Source organism: Otolemur garnettii, unplaced genomic scaffold (assembly GCF_000181295.1).
Source record: "Otolemur garnettii isolate 467f Iridium unplaced genomic scaffold, OtoGar3 scaffold00151, whole genome shotgun sequence".
In the NCBI taxonomy this organism is placed as follows: Eukaryota; Metazoa; Chordata; class Mammalia; order Primates; family Galagidae; genus Otolemur; species Otolemur garnettii.
The window spans coordinates 2,108,544-2,127,101 of NW_003852546.1; the positions used below are offsets into that span (position 1 = coordinate 2,108,544).

The window sequence follows — 18,558 nt, forward strand, 5'->3', positions numbered from 1 at the left end:
TTTTTTTTTTTTTTGAAACGGAGTCACACTATGTCTCCCTCAGTAGAGTGATGTGCTGTCACAGCTCACAGCAACCTCAAACTCTTGGGCTTAAGCGATTATCTTGCCTTGGCCTCCCAAGTAGCTGGTACTACAGGCGCTCACCACAATGCCTGGCTATTTTTTTGTTGCAGTTTTCATTGTTGTCTAGCTGGCTGAGGCCAGGTTTGAACCTGTCAGCCTGGGTGCATGTGGCCAGCGCCATAACCACTGTGCTACAGGCGCCAAGCCAACACTGGTCTCTTTTCTGAGGATATCTCAAAGAAAAAAAAAAAAGATACCTGTGGGATGCAATCAGCAAAACTCATGTTCTCCAGAGCAAAAAACTGGTTTCTTCAACACAACAACAGAATTAGAAAGAAAATAAAAGAGAGGCAGAGGGAAAATCTGAAGATTGAAAGAGACTCAGAAAACACATAAAATGAATTTTGTGAGTTTTTCCAATGTGGGAAAACTGAAACTGCATACATTGGCAGCGGGAAGGTAAAATGGTACGGCTGCCTTAGAAAACGGTGTGACAGTTCCTCAGATGACTAAACACAGTTACCCTATGACTCAGCAATTTCACTCCCAGGGATAAACCCAAGAGAATTAAAAATGTAGGTCCACACAAAAACTTGTACACTAATGTTCTCAGAAGGATTACTTATAATAACCAAGAAGTAGCTATCCAAATGCTCTTCCACTGATAAATGGATCAATAAAATGAGATATAGCTATACACGGGAATACTATTCAGCAATAAAAAAGGAATGAAGATCTGATGGGACCACAGGTTGTGATTCCAGAATTAGCACATCCAGAGAGACAGAAAGCAGGCTGGTGGTTGCCTAGGTTGGGGGTTGAGGTTAAAGGGACAAGGGAATTGAATATACTAAAAACCATAAGGTGTACACTTTTTTTTTTTTGAGACAGAGTCTCAGTTTGTCACCTGTGGTAGAGTGCCATGGTGTCATAGCTCACGGCAATCTCAAACTCCTGGGCTTAAGAGATTCCCTTCCCTCAGCCTCCTAGTAGCTGGGATTACAGGCGCCCACCACAAGACCCTGCTATTTTTAGAGATGAGGTCTCGCTCTGACTCAGGCTGGTCTTGAACCTGTGAGCTCAGGCAATCCATCTGCCTTGGCCTCCTAAGTGCTGGAATTACAGGTGTGAGCCACCACTCCCAGCCCTATTTTTTTTTTTTGAGACAAAGTCTCACTCAGTCGCCCTTGGTAGAGTGCTATGGTGTCTGTCATAGCTCCCAGCAATGCCAAACTCTTGGGCTCAAGCGATCCTCTTACCTTAGCCTCCCAAGTAGCTGGGACTACAGGCACTGGCCACCACACAGGGCTAGCTTTTAGAGACAGGGTCTCACTCTTGCTCAGGCTAATCTCCAACTCCTGAGCTCTAGTGATCCACCTGCCTCGGCCTTCCAGAGTGCTAGGATTATAGGCATGAGCCACCTCAGCTGGCCCGAGGTGTACACTTTAAATGGGTAAATTGTGTGGTATATGAATTATATCTCAAAGATACTATTTTTTAAAAAATAAAACACATTTTCCAATTTGTGAAATATGGGCCTTATTTGAATCTTGATTTTTTCAAAAGGAAAATCCTGTATAGCCAGGTTCAGTGGCATAGGGAGATTTTGTAATTCAGTGTGGCCACCAGTCACAGATGCCTTGATGTTTGTTCCAACAAATAAAAAAATCCACTGAAACAGTCCTGATTAGAGAAAAGTTACATCAAGGATGCTTTGTCCTTGAAGAGAAGCTCTTCCACTAAATGGTATAAGGAAGCTCTACTATGTAGGGGGCAGCCCCTGTGTCAGGAGGCCTGGCACCAGAAAGTGGATGGATCTGTGACCACTGAGGTGAAAAGCAAGGTCAAGTACACACATCCACTCTTGGGTAAAGTGCTGGGCCCTGTGTATAAGGCCCTGGGACCCTGATGTCCCCTGTGGAGGAGCCAGGACTAGGTGGGATTGAGGAGGGTGGGCCTGTCACTTACTCTTTCTGGATATGAGTCCAACCTAAAGTAATATTTTAAAAGAAAGAGATGTGTGAGACTGGGCATATCTTCCTGCCTGGAAAGCTCTGGGGACCTCCAGAACCTGGCGTAAAGAGAGGAAGCCCTGTGGGGATGGGCCGTGAGGGAGGAGTGTGGACTTCTCCTGGGCAGATTAGATTGGGAAAGAGGAGAGAGAATCAGATCCCACATTTAAAAGACTCATTTGAGTAAAAAGACCAAAGGTCACAGATGTGCCCTGAGCTTCTGTATGGGCCTGAAAAAGCCTGGCAGGTACAAAGTGTCATCACCTTTGCTCTGGGCCCTGAATGCCACACTGTGGTCACACTGTGCCTTCCTCTGGTAGCATGCATGGGGTGAGAGGACACTGAAGCTTCTTAGATGGGCCTCTGTACTCCTCCCTCGGGCAATAAGCTTGGCTGGGGCCCCTTTGGAGGAGGTCAGGACAACACCCTGGCCAAGGACAGGATATACTCAAAGCCATGGGCAGCACCATGGCTGCCAGGTTCACCCACAAACATATTGAATTCCCTTTGTCCCTGGGCTCCTGACACTGTTGGCCTGTCCAGGCACTTGCAGAACTTCTACTTGGCTCTGGTCCTTGTGTCGAACAGCCTCAACCCCCTGCCTCTCAAGGGCCAACCCTGGGCAGCTGGAAAGTATAAGGTGGGGCACAGGGTTCCTACACTCTCATCTCCATCAGCTTCTACCTCCCAGGCCTCCTCCTTCCCACTATCTCAGATTCTGCCTCTGCAGAATTAGACAGATCTGACCTGGGTCCCTGTCCTCCCTCCGTGGGAGCCTCACCCTGGCCCATGACAAGGAGAAGCAGGAGTCCACAGGCCACGGTGCTCAGCCATGTGCAAAGTTGGTCCAGCCACATGGTCTGCTCACAGGTCTTTTTGCACTGCTGGAGGTCACGGTGCTTTCCACCAAGAGGCTGCCCCTGTCTATCCAGATGGGGTAGACAGTGCCTCACACAGGTCCAGAGTTTGGACTTTGCCCAGAGTAGGCAGGACATGTTGATTTGGGCCAGAGAAAGATGGGCCTGGCAGGAGTATGAGACTGAGTCACCTAGGTCTCATGGGGAGCCAGTGGCAAGCAGGTGCGGGCATGGCCATTTCCCCTCTGCCCGAGCTCCTGCAACACCTGGAATCTTCTCAAACCTGGCATCACTACATTTCTTATCCTTATAGTCACAGGCCTGAAGAGGATGTTGGAGAATCAAGAACAGGGAGCAATAAGTTGTAATTAGAGGATTTCTCTGAAAAGGCACATCAAGATCCCCAGAGATGGAAAAATAGGAACTTCTCCCCTCTCCCTCTCTTCTTTTCTTTCTCTCTCTCTCCTTCCTTCCTTCTCGAGACAAAGTCTCATTTTGTTGCCCTCAGTAGAGTGCCATGTGTCATAGCTCACAGCAACCTAAAACTCTTAGGCTCAAGTGATCTTATACTCTTGTCTCACCCTCCTGTGTAGCTGAGGATACAGGCGCCTGCCAATGCCCGGCTATTTTTTTTTTTTTTAAGAGATGGGGTCTTGCGCAGGTTGGTCTAGAACTCCTGAGCTCAGGCAATCTACCTGCCTCAGCCTCCCAGAGTGCTAGGATTACAGGCATGAGACCCAGGCGAAGAGAAGATTTGGGCGAAGGAAGGAAGATGTGACTGTGCTCTTCATCCTGGATGCTCCTCCAGGCTTTCAGGACTCACTATTTACTGAGTCCCCTTTTCATAGTTATGGTCCATCATCCCCTTGCAGTCCACCTCTGAGGGTCTCCGAGGGCTCCTCCCTCTATCTTTCTGACTTTCAGTTTTCGAGTTCATGGTCATTTACACACTTGACAAACTCTTTTTTTTTTTTTGTATTTTTTAAAATTAAATCATAGCTGTATACATTAATGCAACCATGGAGTACAATGTGCTGGTTTTATATACAATTTGAAATCTTTTCATCAACCTAGTTAACACAGCCTTCACGGCATTTTCTTAGTTATTAAGATTTTTTTTTTTTTGAGACAGAGCTGTTGCTCTGGGTAAAGTGCGTGGCATCACAGCTCACAGTAACCTCAAACTCCTGGGCTCAAGCGATTCTCTTGCCTCAGTCTCTCAAGAAGCTGGGAATAGGCTCGGCGCCTGTGGCTCAAGCGGCTAAGGCGCCAGCCACACACACCTAAGGTGGCGAGTTCGTATCCCCAGCCCGGGCCCGCCAAACAACAATGATGGCTGCAACCAAAAAAATGGCTGGGCGTTGTGGCGGGCGCCTGTAGTCCCAGCTACTTGGGAGGCTGAGGCAGGAGACTCGCTTGAGCCCAGGAGTTGGAGGTTGCTGTGAGCTGTGATGCCATAGCACTCTACCCAGGGGGATAGCTTGAGGCTCCATCTAAAAAAAAAAAAAAAAAAAATCTTATAAAAAAAGAAGAAGCTGGGAATACCCGCGCCCGCCACAACGCCCGGCTATTTTTTGTTGTCGTTGTTTAGCTGACCCGCCCGAACCCGCCAGCCTCAGTGTATGTGGCCGGCGCCCTACTCCCTGAGCTAGGGGCGTCGCCACTTGACAAACTCTTTAACGAGCCTCTGCAAGTCTGAGTGCTGGGTCTGGGCACTCCGGACCTATGGTGCACCAGCAGAGGTTTCTGAAACAGGTTTCTGCCAGGCTAGAGGCAACCTGCCTGGGCACCATAGCGCCTGGCCAGTCTGACTTCCCGGGGGAAATAGTGCCGGGATCAACCTCAGGCGGCCTTTAGTGTCCCCTAAGAACCACCCTGGGCCACTGCGTTCCTGCTCACACAACTACGCCCCCAGGTCCCTTCTCTGAGACTTTGCGATCAGCGTTATCCTGAGTCGTGGCCAGCACGCCAGGGTCACCGCTTCCTTCAAACCCCAGGACGAGTACCCACAGCGGGGCATGTCCCTCGAGCGACCCCGTCGTCACGCCACGCCCCCAGCCCGTTCTCCGGAAGTGCTCTGGTGGGAGCGGAAGTGCATGTCGACTACGGTCGGCTGCGGTGCCGCGATGGTGGGCGGCGGCGGCGGGGGGGTTGGGGGCGGCCTCCTAGAGAACGCCAACCCGCTCATCTACGAGCGCTCTGGGGAGCGGCCCGTGACGGCGGGCGAGGAGGACGAGCAGGTTCCCGACAGCATCGACGCACGTGAGATCTTCGATATCCGCTGCTGCTGGGTGCGGGCGCGGTTGTGGGGCCTTGGGGTGCGGGGGAGAAGCGATGTCCAACAGCTGGTGGAACAGTATTCGGGCCGGGCATTCCTGGCAGAGGTTTCTGAGTGGGCAAAGGCGTAGCGTGCCTTTTCCTTCACTTGCCACATCTTATTCGCTCCATCAATGACCCGGAGCATCCACTGACACTAGAGGAATTGAACGTAGTGGAGCAAGTCCGGGTTCAGGTGAGTCATTCCTGCTGTCTAAGGGGAGAGAGAGTCAGAAAGGTTCAACTGTACACCAGGAGCAGGAGTTTTGTCAGCTCATGCGCACCTTGGGGTATCTTTGGGAAGGAGGATTTTTGTGTCTATTGATGAAACTGAGGCCCATAGAGATTTGATGACTGGTCCTTTGGAAGTAAACTAAGAAGATGGACTCTGGGCTGGAAGTGGCTGTGACCCCTGACATCTCCCTCCTACACCCAGGTTAGCGACCCCGAGAGCACAGTGGCTGTGGCCTTCACGCCCACCATTCCACATTGCAGCATGGCCACCCTTATTGGTCTGTCCATCAAAGTCAAACTTCTTCGCTCCCTTCCCCAGCGTTTCAAGGTCAGTTGAAGCTGAGCCCTGGGGTGGGACAAGCATGAAAGTCTGCTCCTAAGGAGGGGGACAGAAAGAGCATGGACATGGAGAGAATGTCAATGTCAGAGTGCAGCCTGGAACTAGCCGAGATGAAACTGGGAGAAAATTCCAAGTTGATGTGACAACAAGAATGAAGATCTGAAGTGAAAAGTATAGAAAAGTAGTGAGCATGGCAGGGAGGGCAGAGGGGAGCTGTAGATGGGTTTGACCAGCGATGGAGAATAGGTAGGCCTTTGAATCAGTAGTAATTGGCCAGTTATTTGGGTAGAGTTGAAGTGACTGCGTGGGGGGCATCATGGAAGGGCCACAGTCCAAAGGCATGGTTAGGAGAAAGGATCAGCTGGAGGTGATACCTGAGCGTCTGGGGGAGGGGGCAAAAGAGAGGGCAGGTGGGTAGGTGCTCATGCTCTGGTTACTCCCTCCCAGATGGATGTGCACATTACGCCAGGGACCCATGCTTCCGAGCATGCAGGTAAGTGTGGGCTGATGGTGAGGGTTTTGGCCTGGGGCAGGAAGCTGTTTGCAGTTTCCCCCTTGCCACACTGGTCTGTGGGGCGTGAGTGGGATGGGAGACTGAGTGAGAGAAATTGCCAGAGACTCCTTAGTGAAGGTTGTATCCTAGACCAAAGCTGGCCTGAATTGAGTCTCCTATGCTTACCATGTCCTCCCCTCCTGCAATCCCCCACCTCCAATCCCTACCCCACCCCCACCTAACCAAGTACACCAAGTGTGTTAGGATTCAGCAGTACAGGAGGCAGACATGAGCAGCTGAGGGAGGGATTCCAAGAAGGTAGAATAGGTGTGGGCTCAGGTGGTTGGGATAGCCTGATCAAGCTTTGGGATCCTAAGAAGGAGGTGACAAGAAGGCTCAAAGGTGAGGCTGGCTAGCTGGCTAGCATCCTGGCCAGAGCCTGGTTTTGACCCTGCCTTTCCCATTCCCTTCTTTCTACCCAGTGAACAAGCAACTTGCAGATAAGGAGCGAGTGGCAGCTGCCCTGGAGAATACCCACCTTCTGGAGGTTGTGAATCAGTGCCTGTCCGCCCGCTCCTGAGTCTGGCTTTTGGCCCCCAGTTTGCACACCGGTGTCCTGGCTCATGGCTGTGTTTTCTTGAATCACTGACAATGAGAAACTAACATTTTGTAATAAACTTTTAATTTATATTCATTTCTCAGCATGCCTCAGTGTCTTTCATGTTGGTGGAGTCACTTGGAGTTTGGGATGGGGGTGGGGGCAGTGAGTGCCTATGCAAGGTGGTATACTTGCAACTTTCCCTAATCAAAATAAAATAAAAATTGAAAGAGTAGTATGTTAATATATCTGTATTTTTAAAGTTTTTTTTGTTTGTTTGTTTTAGAGACAGGGTCTTGCTCTGTCACCTAGGCTAGAGTGTAGTGGCATAGTTAGCTCATTGTACCTCTAACTCCTGGCCTTGTGCTATCTTCCTGCCTCAGCTTTTCGAGTAGCTGGGACCACAGTTGGCTAATTTTTATTTTTTATAGAGATGAGGTCTCACTTTGTTGCCCAGGCTGATCTGGAACTCTTAGACTCAAGTGATTCTCCCATCTCAACCTCCCTCATAGCTAGGATTACAGGTGTGTGCTCCTACATATACCTGTAGACCTACCACCATCACTAGCTTGGCCAGCTGTTGACACATAGCAACACTAGTCTTATTTATGTATGTGTATATAAATATATATGAGTATGTATATAAATATATATGTGTGTATATAAATATATATGAGAGGGCTGGGCACAGTGGCTCATGCCCGTAATCCTTTGGGAAGGCCAAGGCAAGAGGATTACTTGAAGCTAGGAATTCACAAAACCAGCCTGGGAAACCTAGCAAGACCCATCTCTGTAAGAAATAAAAATTAGCTGGTCACAGTAGTTCCTACTTGTGATTCCAGCCATCTGAGAGGCTGAGGTAGGAGAGTGGTTTGAGCCTAGCCCAAGAGTTGAAGGCTGCAGTGAGCTGTGATGATGCCACTGCACTCTAGTCTGGCAACAGAGTGACACCTTGTCTTAAAAAAAGAAAAAAAATATATAAATATATATATGTAATTGAGAAGACATGACCCTTGACTACATCCTCCATCTGCATAAGAGTAAGTCTAGGTAACCATAGTTCTTTTATCTGGCCAGAAAGTGAGTAATTTCTCAACATCATGTAATAGCCAATCATATGAGGTCAGACAATTAAGTTTGCCAACTCATCCTAGAAAAAGTGTGACATACCTCAGTGCTGAATATCACTACAGTCACCTTTGAGGTACTACCTTTGGGAAACTCTGTATGCCAGTGCCTAACCCACTCTTCAAGGCAATTTTGAAACTCTTTCTGGAATGGCCGTTAGAGCTGTTGTCATACAAGGTCTGACAAGTTCTCGAACTCATCCTAGAAAAAGTACTCCATACCTCATTGCTGAATATCACTGTGGTCACCTTCAGAGTATTCCCTTGGCCATCTGCTGACCATAGTGATATTCCGCAATGATGTATGGAGCACTTTTTCTAGGATGAGTTCACAAACTTAATTGTCTAACCTTGTATATGAATTTCTCCAAAATGTCATTCATAGTTTTGGGTTTTTTTTTTTTAAAGTTCCAATTTGGTTTATGTATTGCATTTCATTGTTATCTCTCTTTAAGCTTTTTAAAAATAGTCTCTCCCCCATCTTTGTCTTTCTTGACACCAAGTTTTTTTTTTTTTTAAGTTCAGGAGAGTTGTTCTGGCGAAGTTCCACCCCCATAGTTTGATCTGTTCTTTGTCTGCTGCATTGCATGTAAACTAGAAGTTGGTCTGTAGGCCTAAATGAGCTTGGGTTTGAGATTTTTGATGAAAATCCTGCCCAGGAGTACCGTATATATCCTACAAACCCACTAGTAGGTCTATGATGCCACCTCGTTCAGCTGTTAGTGATGCTCAGTCTAGTCCCCTGATCAAGATAGTGACATCAGATTTCTCTGTTGAAGGGAATCTGAGGCAGCCTCTCCATCAGCCCCCTCAGAGGTGTATGTCACCCAGGTATGGGGTAACAGGGAAGCTCAGCACCATGAAATAGCAGGCTCAGGTTAGGGGCCTCTCTCTCCACCTTGTCCTGTGTCCAGAGTACACTTGGTCACCTCGATGGACCATGGGGTTTAGACCTTGGCTCAGCCAATTAGGAGCCCTCTGGGGAAGATTCCCTGCTTCATACTTCATTTTCTGAGGACAAATAATAAGGTCCCTCACTCAACCCCCCACCTCATCCCTGCTGAAGATCAGATGTGATTGTGAGCAGAGACTTGAAAAGTCTTCATTAGGGAGCCTGGGCACTCGGCATTTCTGTTACTGAGGGCCTGCTGACAACACTGAGCCTGTCCTGAGAGTGGGCATTAGGCCTAGGCTTTTATATTTGTCCTCTAGTTGTTCAGCTGTCCATCCAACCCTGTGTAGCAGTTGCTATTGATAAGGAAATGGGCTTCTAGAATATAGTCAGCCCTCCATATTCAGGGGTTCTACATCTTTGGATACAACCAACAGTGGTTAGAAAATGTAATTAGGCCACAATGGTTGTTTCTGTACTGAACATATATAAGCTTTCTTGTCATTCCGTAAACAGCAAAGTTTACATAGCATTTACATTGTTTTAGGTACTATAAGTAGTCTAGAGATGATTTTAAAGTATGTAGGAGGATGTGTGTAGGTTATATGCAAATGCTACACTATATTAGGGCTTGCGTATTCCTAGATTTTGGGATCCGTAGGGGATCCTGGAATGAATCCCCCACAGATACCAAGAAAAAATTCCTTCTTCTCAAGACTTCTAGCTAGGGAGTAAAGAAGAAACCTTGGCAAGTGCTTCCCAGCTGGCAGGAGGCACTCTTGCCCACCCCAACCCCCAGCTCCCATTGCTATCCCAGCTCACTTCTAGGAGGGAATGGGGAGTGGCTTCGCTACTAATGACTAAGAACAGACTCCGGATCTGGCTTCCCAAAGTCAGAGAGATGAAACCATCAGCCCATGTTGCTTAGAGTTTCTTCATCTGTGACATGGGCACAGTCATGGCAATCACTTGGGACTGCTCTATGGAGATTTAAAGTGGCTCTAGCTCTATCTCAGAGGATTATCCAAGCATCATATCCCCCATTTCCACAGATGAAGCTGAGTACTCCAGTTAGACCCCAGGGAACCTTCTTGAGCTGCAGGCTTCATCATTTATAGACCTTTGCCCTGACAGTCCCCATCTGTCTGGGGTAGCCTTGGTGTCTGTGTTCAGCTGGGGATGCTGGAGGGGGTCAGGAGGGAGGCAGGTGTTACTGAGTCATTCATCTGGCCCTCCTGGCAGCCAGTTCACAGTGGGTAAGGGACACCAAACTGCTCATGCCACAGCTGACATATCAAACCTGTTGTCAGTCTTGACTCATCAGTGCCTGGATCCGGACTGCCTGCAGGGATGCCATCTATGCATACTGGGCCAGCACCCAGGGAACCTTCTGGAACACTACCTGCTATCTGAGGACACAGAGTTACAGGGAGGTGGCAAAGTTTGAGGTCCCTAAAATCCTCCACCAGGTATGTCTGGCTCTGCTGTTTCAGGTCTGTGACCCCTCAGGCCTTGGTTACCATGTCAACAAAATGGGAACAAAATCAACTAAATGTAATTGACACATGAACATGGTCAGCTATATCTATTTTTGCTCATCATCCCACACCCAGCACAAGGGCCTGGCACACAGTAGGTACTTAATACAGGTCAGTGGAATGAATGAATGGAGCCTTAGAAGAGAGCAGAGGCCCTGGGACTTGGGAGCTGTGGTGTGAGGTGGGGTGGGGATACTGAAGCTCAGCTAAGTTCCCTTTGCAACATTTTGTTACTGGAGGGAGGAGGAAGGAGGAAGGGTGCAGGGTCCCATAGGGAGATGGGTATAGGGAACAGGGGAGAGGTATCTGCCCCACTCCTGGGCAGACCACCATCTGAGAAGCAGGAGAGGCCTCTGATTCACTCAAACAGCTCCATCCCACCAAAGATGATAATAAAAGATTTACTGAGATATTACTATGTGCTGGATGTGAGCCAATTTCTTTGCCTCTGCATTTCATGATATTTATCTCCTAACAATCCCCTGGAAGACATTATTCCTGTTCTACACAGGAGGAAACAAGCTTAGCTAATATAAGTGGACAAAAGGGAAATAGCTAGCAAGGGGCAGAGCTGGGATTTGAAGCCCAGGCTGTCCTGGGGTGGATCCAACCTGTTTGTTTCATCTGGGCAGCCAAGCTCAGGCCAGATTGCTGGGAGGACCACAGAAAAGGTCATGTCCTGGTGTTGGGTCCCTGGAGCCCCTGACCACACCTAGACTTGTGGTGTCTCTGGCCTGTTGGGGCAGCCACCAGAATGCCTGGGACCTAAATGGCCCTTTGTGGATGCAGTTCCCTTGGCAATGAAGAAACACTACTGAGGTCAAGAGCTCAGATTACCAAAAGGGAAACTCAGCCCTGTTTCCTTGCAGAGCCACCTGCTGGGAAGGACCACAGCTACCCGCCCCATCCCCACCCTCTGCCGGGCACCCAGGCCCCTTTCCAGTGGCACAGTGGGGGAAGAGAGCAGGATTCCTGATGGGAAGTGCTGTGTTGGCTCTTTAGATTTCTGTCCTCTAACTGAAGGCTCTGCCCGTAACTCTGTTTTCCCATTGGACCTCATCCAGGAAGCCAGGGCCAGTGTGAAGCTGCCCAGGCCTCCAAGATCCCCCAGGACCATGGGGAGTACATAAATGGGCAGAACACCCCTCAGCCCACCTCTTGCCTACTTTGGGGACTTCAAGAACAAAAGGACTCTGTATGAACCCCCTAACCTTAGTGAGCCAGGAAGGCTTTCTTAGGTGTTGCCAAGGAAACTGATGCAGCAGCCAGAGAGCCTGGCCCAGGTCTCCATGACAACCTATGACAGCCCACCAGGGTCCATTCATCTGTGATGTCACCTGAGCCCAGAATGGGTGCCTGCCCACCTCCACTATACTTGTCATAATCAAACGTCAGAGCCCCCTAGGAGGCTCTAACAAAATACTTCACAGTCTATCTACCCCCAGCCTCCCCAACCCAGAACTGAGCAAGAGGGGAATAGGTCATGATGACCAATTTATAGCTGGGCACCCTGCAGCTGGAAGAGAGGCCAGACCCAGTAGGCTGGAGGCAGAGCCAGGACTAGAAACCAAGGACTAAAGCTTCCCTCATTACATTCCTTTCCTTCTTGCTCTGGGCCCCCATTTTTGGTCTAAGATTGAGGCGGTGAGCTCTGGGCAGTGGTGGCACCAGGGGTAGATAAGTCTCTCCCCACTCCTTGACCACATTCTGCATTTATGCCCCTCCTCGGTCTGAACCTGGAGGCCCTGGATGCGCCCTAACAGCAGGCCTGAGCTTGGGCTCCTGGTAATGAGGCAGACCTTGAAGACTGAAGTGACTAGTTCCTGCTGGCATCTGACACGTGGTGGCCTGGATTTCCCCAACGCTGGGCAACCTCCAGACATGAGCAGAATGACCAGGGCCAGGGCCAGGAGCAGATATTTTTAGCAGAGTTGCTGGCAGCTGCTTGGTGAGTGTTGGGAGGTTGGGTGGAGGCTGAGTTCATCCTTTCTCTTCTCTGGGCCAGCGTTTCCTCTCTAGGTCCAAGCGTGTACCTCCACCTGCAACACCCCTCCCCCATGGTGTAACACCAATCTTCACCCTGAAGGGTAGGCTCATTAGGGAGAATCTTCAACTCCAGAACATGGATGGCAGAGGGAAGGACTTAGTGTATGATTTAGGACCTCTAAATTCTAACTCAGTTGAGTCTGTGGAGAGAGGTGTCTGGGCAGAGAAGGCTGAATCTCTCTCCAGCCCAAAAGCGGTCCACTCGCTGGACTGGGAGAGAGGGGAGAGCGAATTCACTCTTAAAGGGCCAGATCTAATTCTTTAGAGGGGAACTGCGGCTTTGGCTGGTCTAGTTCACCCCATGCCTTCCTCCCCACCACGACACTCCCCGGTTCACAAGATCTTCCCCCAGGCCCCTCAATTCTTTTATCACTGGTGGTCGCAGATTCCCCCAATTTCAGCCCCTCTACTCCCAGACAGCTACGGGGCGGGGGTGTGAGAGCCTAGGAGGAGGGCGGGGGATTCCCAGGGGAGGAGGAGGGACACGTCAGCCCCCGCAATAGCGGGGGCGGGGGCGGGGGCGGGCAGAGCCTTAAATAGGCGGCTCTCCAGCCGCGACCCAACGCCGGCTAAGAAAGCAGCAGCTGCCTCAGCACCGAGGATCCGAGAGTCCGGGTCTGCGAGTGGGTTGTATCCGAGCCCAGATCCTAGTCCTGAGCGTGTCTGTGTACGAGTGGGTGAGTGTCCAAGTGGAGCGGGGTTGGGGGTGGCCGCACCGTCTGGGTTGCAGATAGAAGGGCCAGATAGATGGGTCAGGGCTAGGAGCGGGCTCGGCAGATTCTCGGCGAGCATCTTGCCTGACTCTGGACCGGCAAGTTGCCCAGGGTCCCGCATCTCTTGCGGCTTACACTACCATACGGTTCCTGGTTCCCCAGACGGTTTCAGACGCGATGACTCTGAACGGTGGCTGCAGCGGAGCGGGCGGGAGCCGCGGCGGGGGCCGGGAGCGCGAGCGCCGTCGGGGCAGCACACCCTGGGGCCCGGCGCTCCCGCTGCACCGCCGGAGCATGCCGGTGGACGAGCGCGACCTGCAGGCAGCACTGGCTCCGGCAGCCCTGGCAGCAGCCGCGGCCGGGACCCGGACAGAGGGTCCAAGGCCGGACTGGCCGGAGGTCTCCTCGGACTCGCTCAGCTCAGGGGGTAGCGACTCAGACGAGAGTGTTTACAAGGTGCTGCTGCTGGGGGCACCTGGCGTGGGCAAGAGCGCTCTGGCACGCATCTTCGCTGGTGTAGAGGATGGTCCTGAAGCAGAGGCTGCAGGTGACGGGATGGGGCTATTCAGGGGTGGGGCGATTCCAGGGTCTGGACGGGGCCTCTGGGAGTGGGGATCTGGACGAAAAGCGGCAGATGTCATGGGATTCTAAAGGCACTTTCAGAATCACGCCTCTATTTCATAGAAGGGGAAACTAAGAGAGAAGTCTTTGGTAGGGGAAGAAATGCCAAGAGTAAAAGGCCCAGGGCATAGATACCACTACGCTGGGATGGGGACAGGACATCCCTCCCTGCCAGAGCTGGCAGGAACACAATCAGAGGGAGTTTCTAGAAGAGCCCCACGAGGGCAAGGCCTCCAGAAGGTGTGATAGTCATTATTTTGATAATTACGTGGTTAGGGCCAGCCTGGGTCCCAGGCAGCAGAAAGGCAGAGAGTAGGATGTTGTTAGCTGGGGAGCGGGGCATGTAGGTAGAGGTCAGGCAAGCCATGGCCCCCATCTTCCACTTCCCTGCCCTGGTACTTCATTTGCCATATAGCAGCCATCTGCAGGAGAGGAGGGTTAGGGGGCTCTGGGGAGTTGGAGGGTGTGGCCAGAACAGGAAACCTGGGGGTGGGGACTTTTGACAGCCAGCTGGTAACCTGGCTACTGGCCTCCTGCCTAGGGCACACGTATGATCGATCCATCATGGTGGACGGAGAAGAGGTATCTCTCATGGTCTATGACATTTGGGAGCAGGTAGGTGCAGGCTGAAGTCCAAGGTAGGGATGGGCAGAGGCAGGGGACTGCTGGGAGTGACAATGATTGCTCGGCAAATGTCTGTGTTTCCCAGGATGGAGGCTGCTGGCTGCCTGGTCACTGCATGGCCATGGGGGATGCATACGTCATTGTGTACTCAGTGACGGACAAGGGCAGCTTCGAGAAGGCCTCGGAGCTGCGGGTCCAGCTGCGGCGTGCACGGCAGACAGATGACGTGCCCATCATTCTTGTGGGCAACAAGAGTGACCTGGTGCGTTCACGTGAGGTCTCCGTGGATGGTGAGTTGGGAAGGGAGGAGATCCTGACTGGGCTGTGGTCCAGGCAGTCTTGCACCAGCTCAAGTCCCTGGGGAATCATCAAGGCCTAAAAATGTTCAGGAAGAAAACTTGGAGGGGAGGGAAGAGGGAGAGCTGCTCCCGCCCACAGGGCTCCCAAAGGCCTGAGAGGGCAGGGGAGAGAACCATACCCACTAGGGCAGCTGGGGTGCCTCCGTACCCTCCTCTCCTGCCCCTTTGAGTCCTGGCCTGCCCAATGGAGGGTGAGTGGGTGGCAGAAAGTGCAGGAAACCAAGCCAAGAGACCAGATCCTAGATTCCAGGCCTGGGCCCATCTTGGAATAGGCTTGGCCCTGATAGGATCCTTCCCACTCAGCACCTTCCTCTGTGGCCTTTAGAACTGAGCCCCTCAGAGGAACCCAGGAGTGACTTGGTGACCTTGCTTCCCCTTCCCCAGTCCATCAGGTCATTCATCATGATGTAACATCAAATATAAGCTGTCTAACCTGCTTCTCATTTTCCTGTTCATTTCTCCAGTACTTCCTTTAAATATCAGACTTAAGATCATTTCAATTGGGGTACAGGTGAATCTTTCTAAGAGTAGAATGTGAATGTTTTAAAGCAATAACTGAGAAAATGACATGAAGGCTGTGTTGACCAGTTGATGGAAGTATTTCAGATTGCATGTGAAAGCCCCACACTGTACCCCAGAAGTGCATTAATGTACATAGTTACCGTTCAATAAAAATAAATAAATAAATAAAAAAGATCATTTCAATTAATGAATCTCCTTTTGTGGGAGATTTACCTTTTTGAGAGGTACAGTCTGCTTTTTGGGTGACCCAGCAGTGCCTGGTACCCTCAGTACAGTATAGGAGCTGGGGTCTCTGTGTTTCTGGGGAAGACCCTGCAGATTCCTGAATGGTAGCTATTATGGGGTGGCCAGGTTTTGAGAAGGTTCCTCTCTTATGAATCCTTTGTTTATTGCCAGAGGGCCGGGCCTGCGCCGTAGTCTTTGACTGCAAGTTCATTGAAACATCAGCAGCACTGCACCACAATGTCCAGGCTCTGTTTGAGGGTGTTGTGCGCCAGATACGCCTGCGAAGGGACAGCAAAGAAGCCAATGCGAGAAGGCAAGCGGGTACCCGACGACGAGAGAGCCTTGGCAAAAAAGCGAAGCGCTTCCTGGGCCGCATTGTAGCGCGCAACAGCCGCAAGATGGCCTTTCGCGCCAAGTCCAAGTCCTGCCACGACCTTTCGGTTCTCTAGGCCCCATGAGCTCCCACTGTGGTGGGCAGACAGATGGGTGGGTTGGTGGGCGGGCCCAGCCAACAGTCCTAAATGCTTGGGGGCCAGCTCAGACTCTGAGCCCCTCAGAGCTGCCAGCCAGGCATCCCCCACTTCATGGTCATGGACAGACAGGGCTACCCAGGGAGGCGGCTCCCAGTGGCCAGTAAGGGCTGGGCCCACAGAGATGCGTGTGCAGGCTCACGTGTGTCCCAAGTGGCAGCCCAAGCCCAGCTGGTGGAGTAGCCTGGGTATGGGGAGAGGACTCTGCCTTTCTCTATACTTGGGATGGGGGTGTTCTGGAGGGAAGCTATTCAGTGTCCTGGGTGTTTGTTTACATACAGATTTTTTGTAATAAAGACTATTTCCTGATATGTCAGGGGTCTTGACTCTGTCCTCCATCTGAGAGCTTTAGGAGTAGGGAGCGTTTCTGAAGTTGAAGGATGGGGTCTTACTGCCCCCCCAAGTGTGGCCCTAAGCATCCTAATGTTTGGGCTCAGATATAGCCAGCTGTAATAGGAGAGTGAGGGGAGAGGATTAGGTGGAGGGGGCTCAAGGAGCACGTGGAGACACAAATTCATCCCAGCACTTAATATCCAGGTCCTTCTTCTGCACTGGGACCTGGTATTGTCCACATGATTAAGGGTTTAATCATCCCACTGTACAGAAAGAGAAATTGAGGTTGTCTAACAGAGCACACCCTGCCCTGGGTCTCACAGCCAAGCAGTAATCCCAAGTCCAGCTCCATACTGGTATTTCTGCCTTGTTCCCTCCTGAGGGGCTGGGAATCAACTGAGGTGGGGGTCAAGGGAGGGACTTAAGAGATTCTGTGGGATGTTTTGTTCAGCATGGATATAAGCGAGGCACACTGAGGCAGACTTGATGACATCTCTTGGCTGAAGTTGGGCTACTGAGGGGGCGGGCCAAAACATTACATGATCAGCATTGGCTAATTTGATTTTGGTGGAAATAACTCCATGGAGCTCTTTGCCTAGAATGAGAGGTCTGCCACTGTGTGCCCAGGAGCCTATGACTCCCTCACCTTTGGTACAGGTGCTCGTTAGGAGTTGAACTTTGTGGTTTCAGGAATGATCATCCCCATTTGGTGATGGAAATAGCTGAGTGGGGACTGGTGTACAGCTGTGTCTGCTCATCTCCTAAGCCTGGAGGCAGCCTGGGACACAATGAGGGCAGTCTATTAGAAGGTTCTGAGTCAGGGTCTATACATACCTTTTTTTTTTTTTCTTCTCACTAATAACAGGTTTGGGGAGGGGTCCATACATTCCTGCTTTAGTTCAATTTATTCATTCCACACACCCAGGAGAGTCCTTGCAACCTGGTTAGAATCCTGACCACAGCTTGTTCAATGAATGGCAGGAGGAGGTTTGAAGGTTGCCTCTCTGTGTGCACTGGGACTCACCCACGTGCTCCCCAGGGCGGTGTAATGCTGGGAGCAGCTACAGCTCCCCTCCTCCCCCTAACACGCTTTGAGGCATGTGGAGAGCAAGTGAGAGTCCCTAGGGCTGAAGAGGATACTAGAGCCTTCCTGTACCCAAGTATGTGACATGGGGACAAAGCCCCTTCAGAATGCGGTGGGTGGAGTAATGAAAGTGTGCACTCAGAGCAGTGCTGGGACCAATAGAACAATATTGGGCACCCCCTAATATGCCTGCACTGTGCTGTTGCAGGATCCCTGAGGCAGACACTCAGCATGTGACAAAGTGGGGTACTGGCCTAGGGAGACTCACCAGATACACAGTGGGGAAGACCTCGGGGAGAACATGGGCAGCTTCAAGGATAGAAAGTCCTAGAGACCAGGATCTTCCCACCCTTCCCACTCTCTCTCCTCCTCCCCTTCTCCCAGGCCCCAGAAGCTTCTCCTGGCTCTGCTTGGCTGCCTCACTGGGGGAAGGGCTCATGGTCAGTCCCACCATTTCCTCAAGGTCACCTGAGCTGGTTTAATCTTGTCTTTGCCTCTCAGGGGCAGAAGACAGACCATTGTCCCAGCCCTGTTGGTGCTAAGTGGCTAGTAGGAGGGCTTAGAGAACACAGGGGAGCTCCCAGGATGCTAACCACCTCTTTACTGGTCCCACTGTTGGGTGAACTAGCGCCCCAAATACCGGGTCCAGGTCATGATCCATCTTTTGCAACCTCTGACTCCTTGTCTTAATTCCCCAAGCCAGTTAGGAGCTGCTAGGGCAAGGCAAGAGCCAGGTCATTGCTGAGTCTTGCTTTGGAGGGGTTCCCAGTCTAATGGAAGATAGGCAGTGGTAATCTGGTGTCCTCTGTGCATTTATAGAGGCAGCACATGGCATGGGGGGCCTTCCAGATGGTGAATACCAGATAGGTAAAGTTTCCTAGAGGGAGGAATATGTGAGCTGAGAACTGAAGCATGAGCAGGTACTCACCGCACAGATGAAGGGGTGGGAAGAGTATGCCACGTAAAAGGAACAGAGCCAGTAGAGGTGCAGCTGCAGACGCTGGAACGTTAGGGAGGAGTGGGACCAAGTC

General features: G+C 51.1%; 3 protein-coding genes across 4 annotated transcripts in view; 2 read left to right on the forward strand and 1 right to left on the reverse strand.

Moving 5' to 3' along the window:
• LOC111728332 (cocaine esterase-like) overlaps nt 1-3,002 on the reverse strand; it is a 6,388-nt gene extending 3,386 nt beyond the window's left edge. Inside the window, exon 1 of the mRNA XM_023518893.1 lies at nt 2,857-3,002. Within this exon, the coding sequence (XP_023374661.1) occupies nt 2,857-2,932 (76 nt within the window). The 5' untranslated portion in view covers nt 2,933-3,002. The remainder of the gene's footprint in view (nt 1-2,856) is intronic.
• A 2,006-nt stretch (nt 3,003-5,008) lies between these two features.
• On the forward strand, nt 5,009-7,016 carry FAM96B (family with sequence similarity 96 member B). 2 transcript variants are annotated; one of them, XM_003799411.2, is made up of 5 exons: nt 5,009-5,206; nt 5,365-5,444; nt 5,685-5,810; nt 6,270-6,315; nt 6,798-7,016. In XM_003799411.2, the coding sequence occupies exons 1-5, from the start codon at nt 5,029-5,031 to the stop codon at nt 6,893-6,895; spliced, it is 528 nt and encodes a 175-aa protein (XP_003799459.1). In that variant the 5' UTR covers nt 5,009-5,028; the 3' UTR covers nt 6,896-7,016. The 2 variants fall into 2 exon arrangements, with proteins under 2 accessions (XP_003799459.1, XP_023374683.1); XM_023518915.1 differs by lacking the exon at nt 5,365-5,444 and having other exon boundaries at nt 5,042-5,223.
• A 6,113-nt stretch (nt 7,017-13,129) lies between these two features.
• RRAD (RRAD, Ras related glycolysis inhibitor and calcium channel regulator) lies at nt 13,130-16,421 on the forward strand. Its single transcript, XM_003799412.2, has 5 exons — nt 13,130-13,193; nt 13,392-13,776; nt 14,392-14,465; nt 14,560-14,764; nt 15,752-16,421. Exons 2-5 carry the CDS (start codon nt 13,407-13,409, stop codon nt 16,027-16,029), a joined length of 927 nt encoding a protein of 308 aa, XP_003799460.1. The 5' UTR covers nt 13,130-13,193; nt 13,392-13,406; the 3' UTR covers nt 16,030-16,421.
• The last annotated feature ends 2,137 nt before the right edge of the window (nt 16,422-18,558 follow it).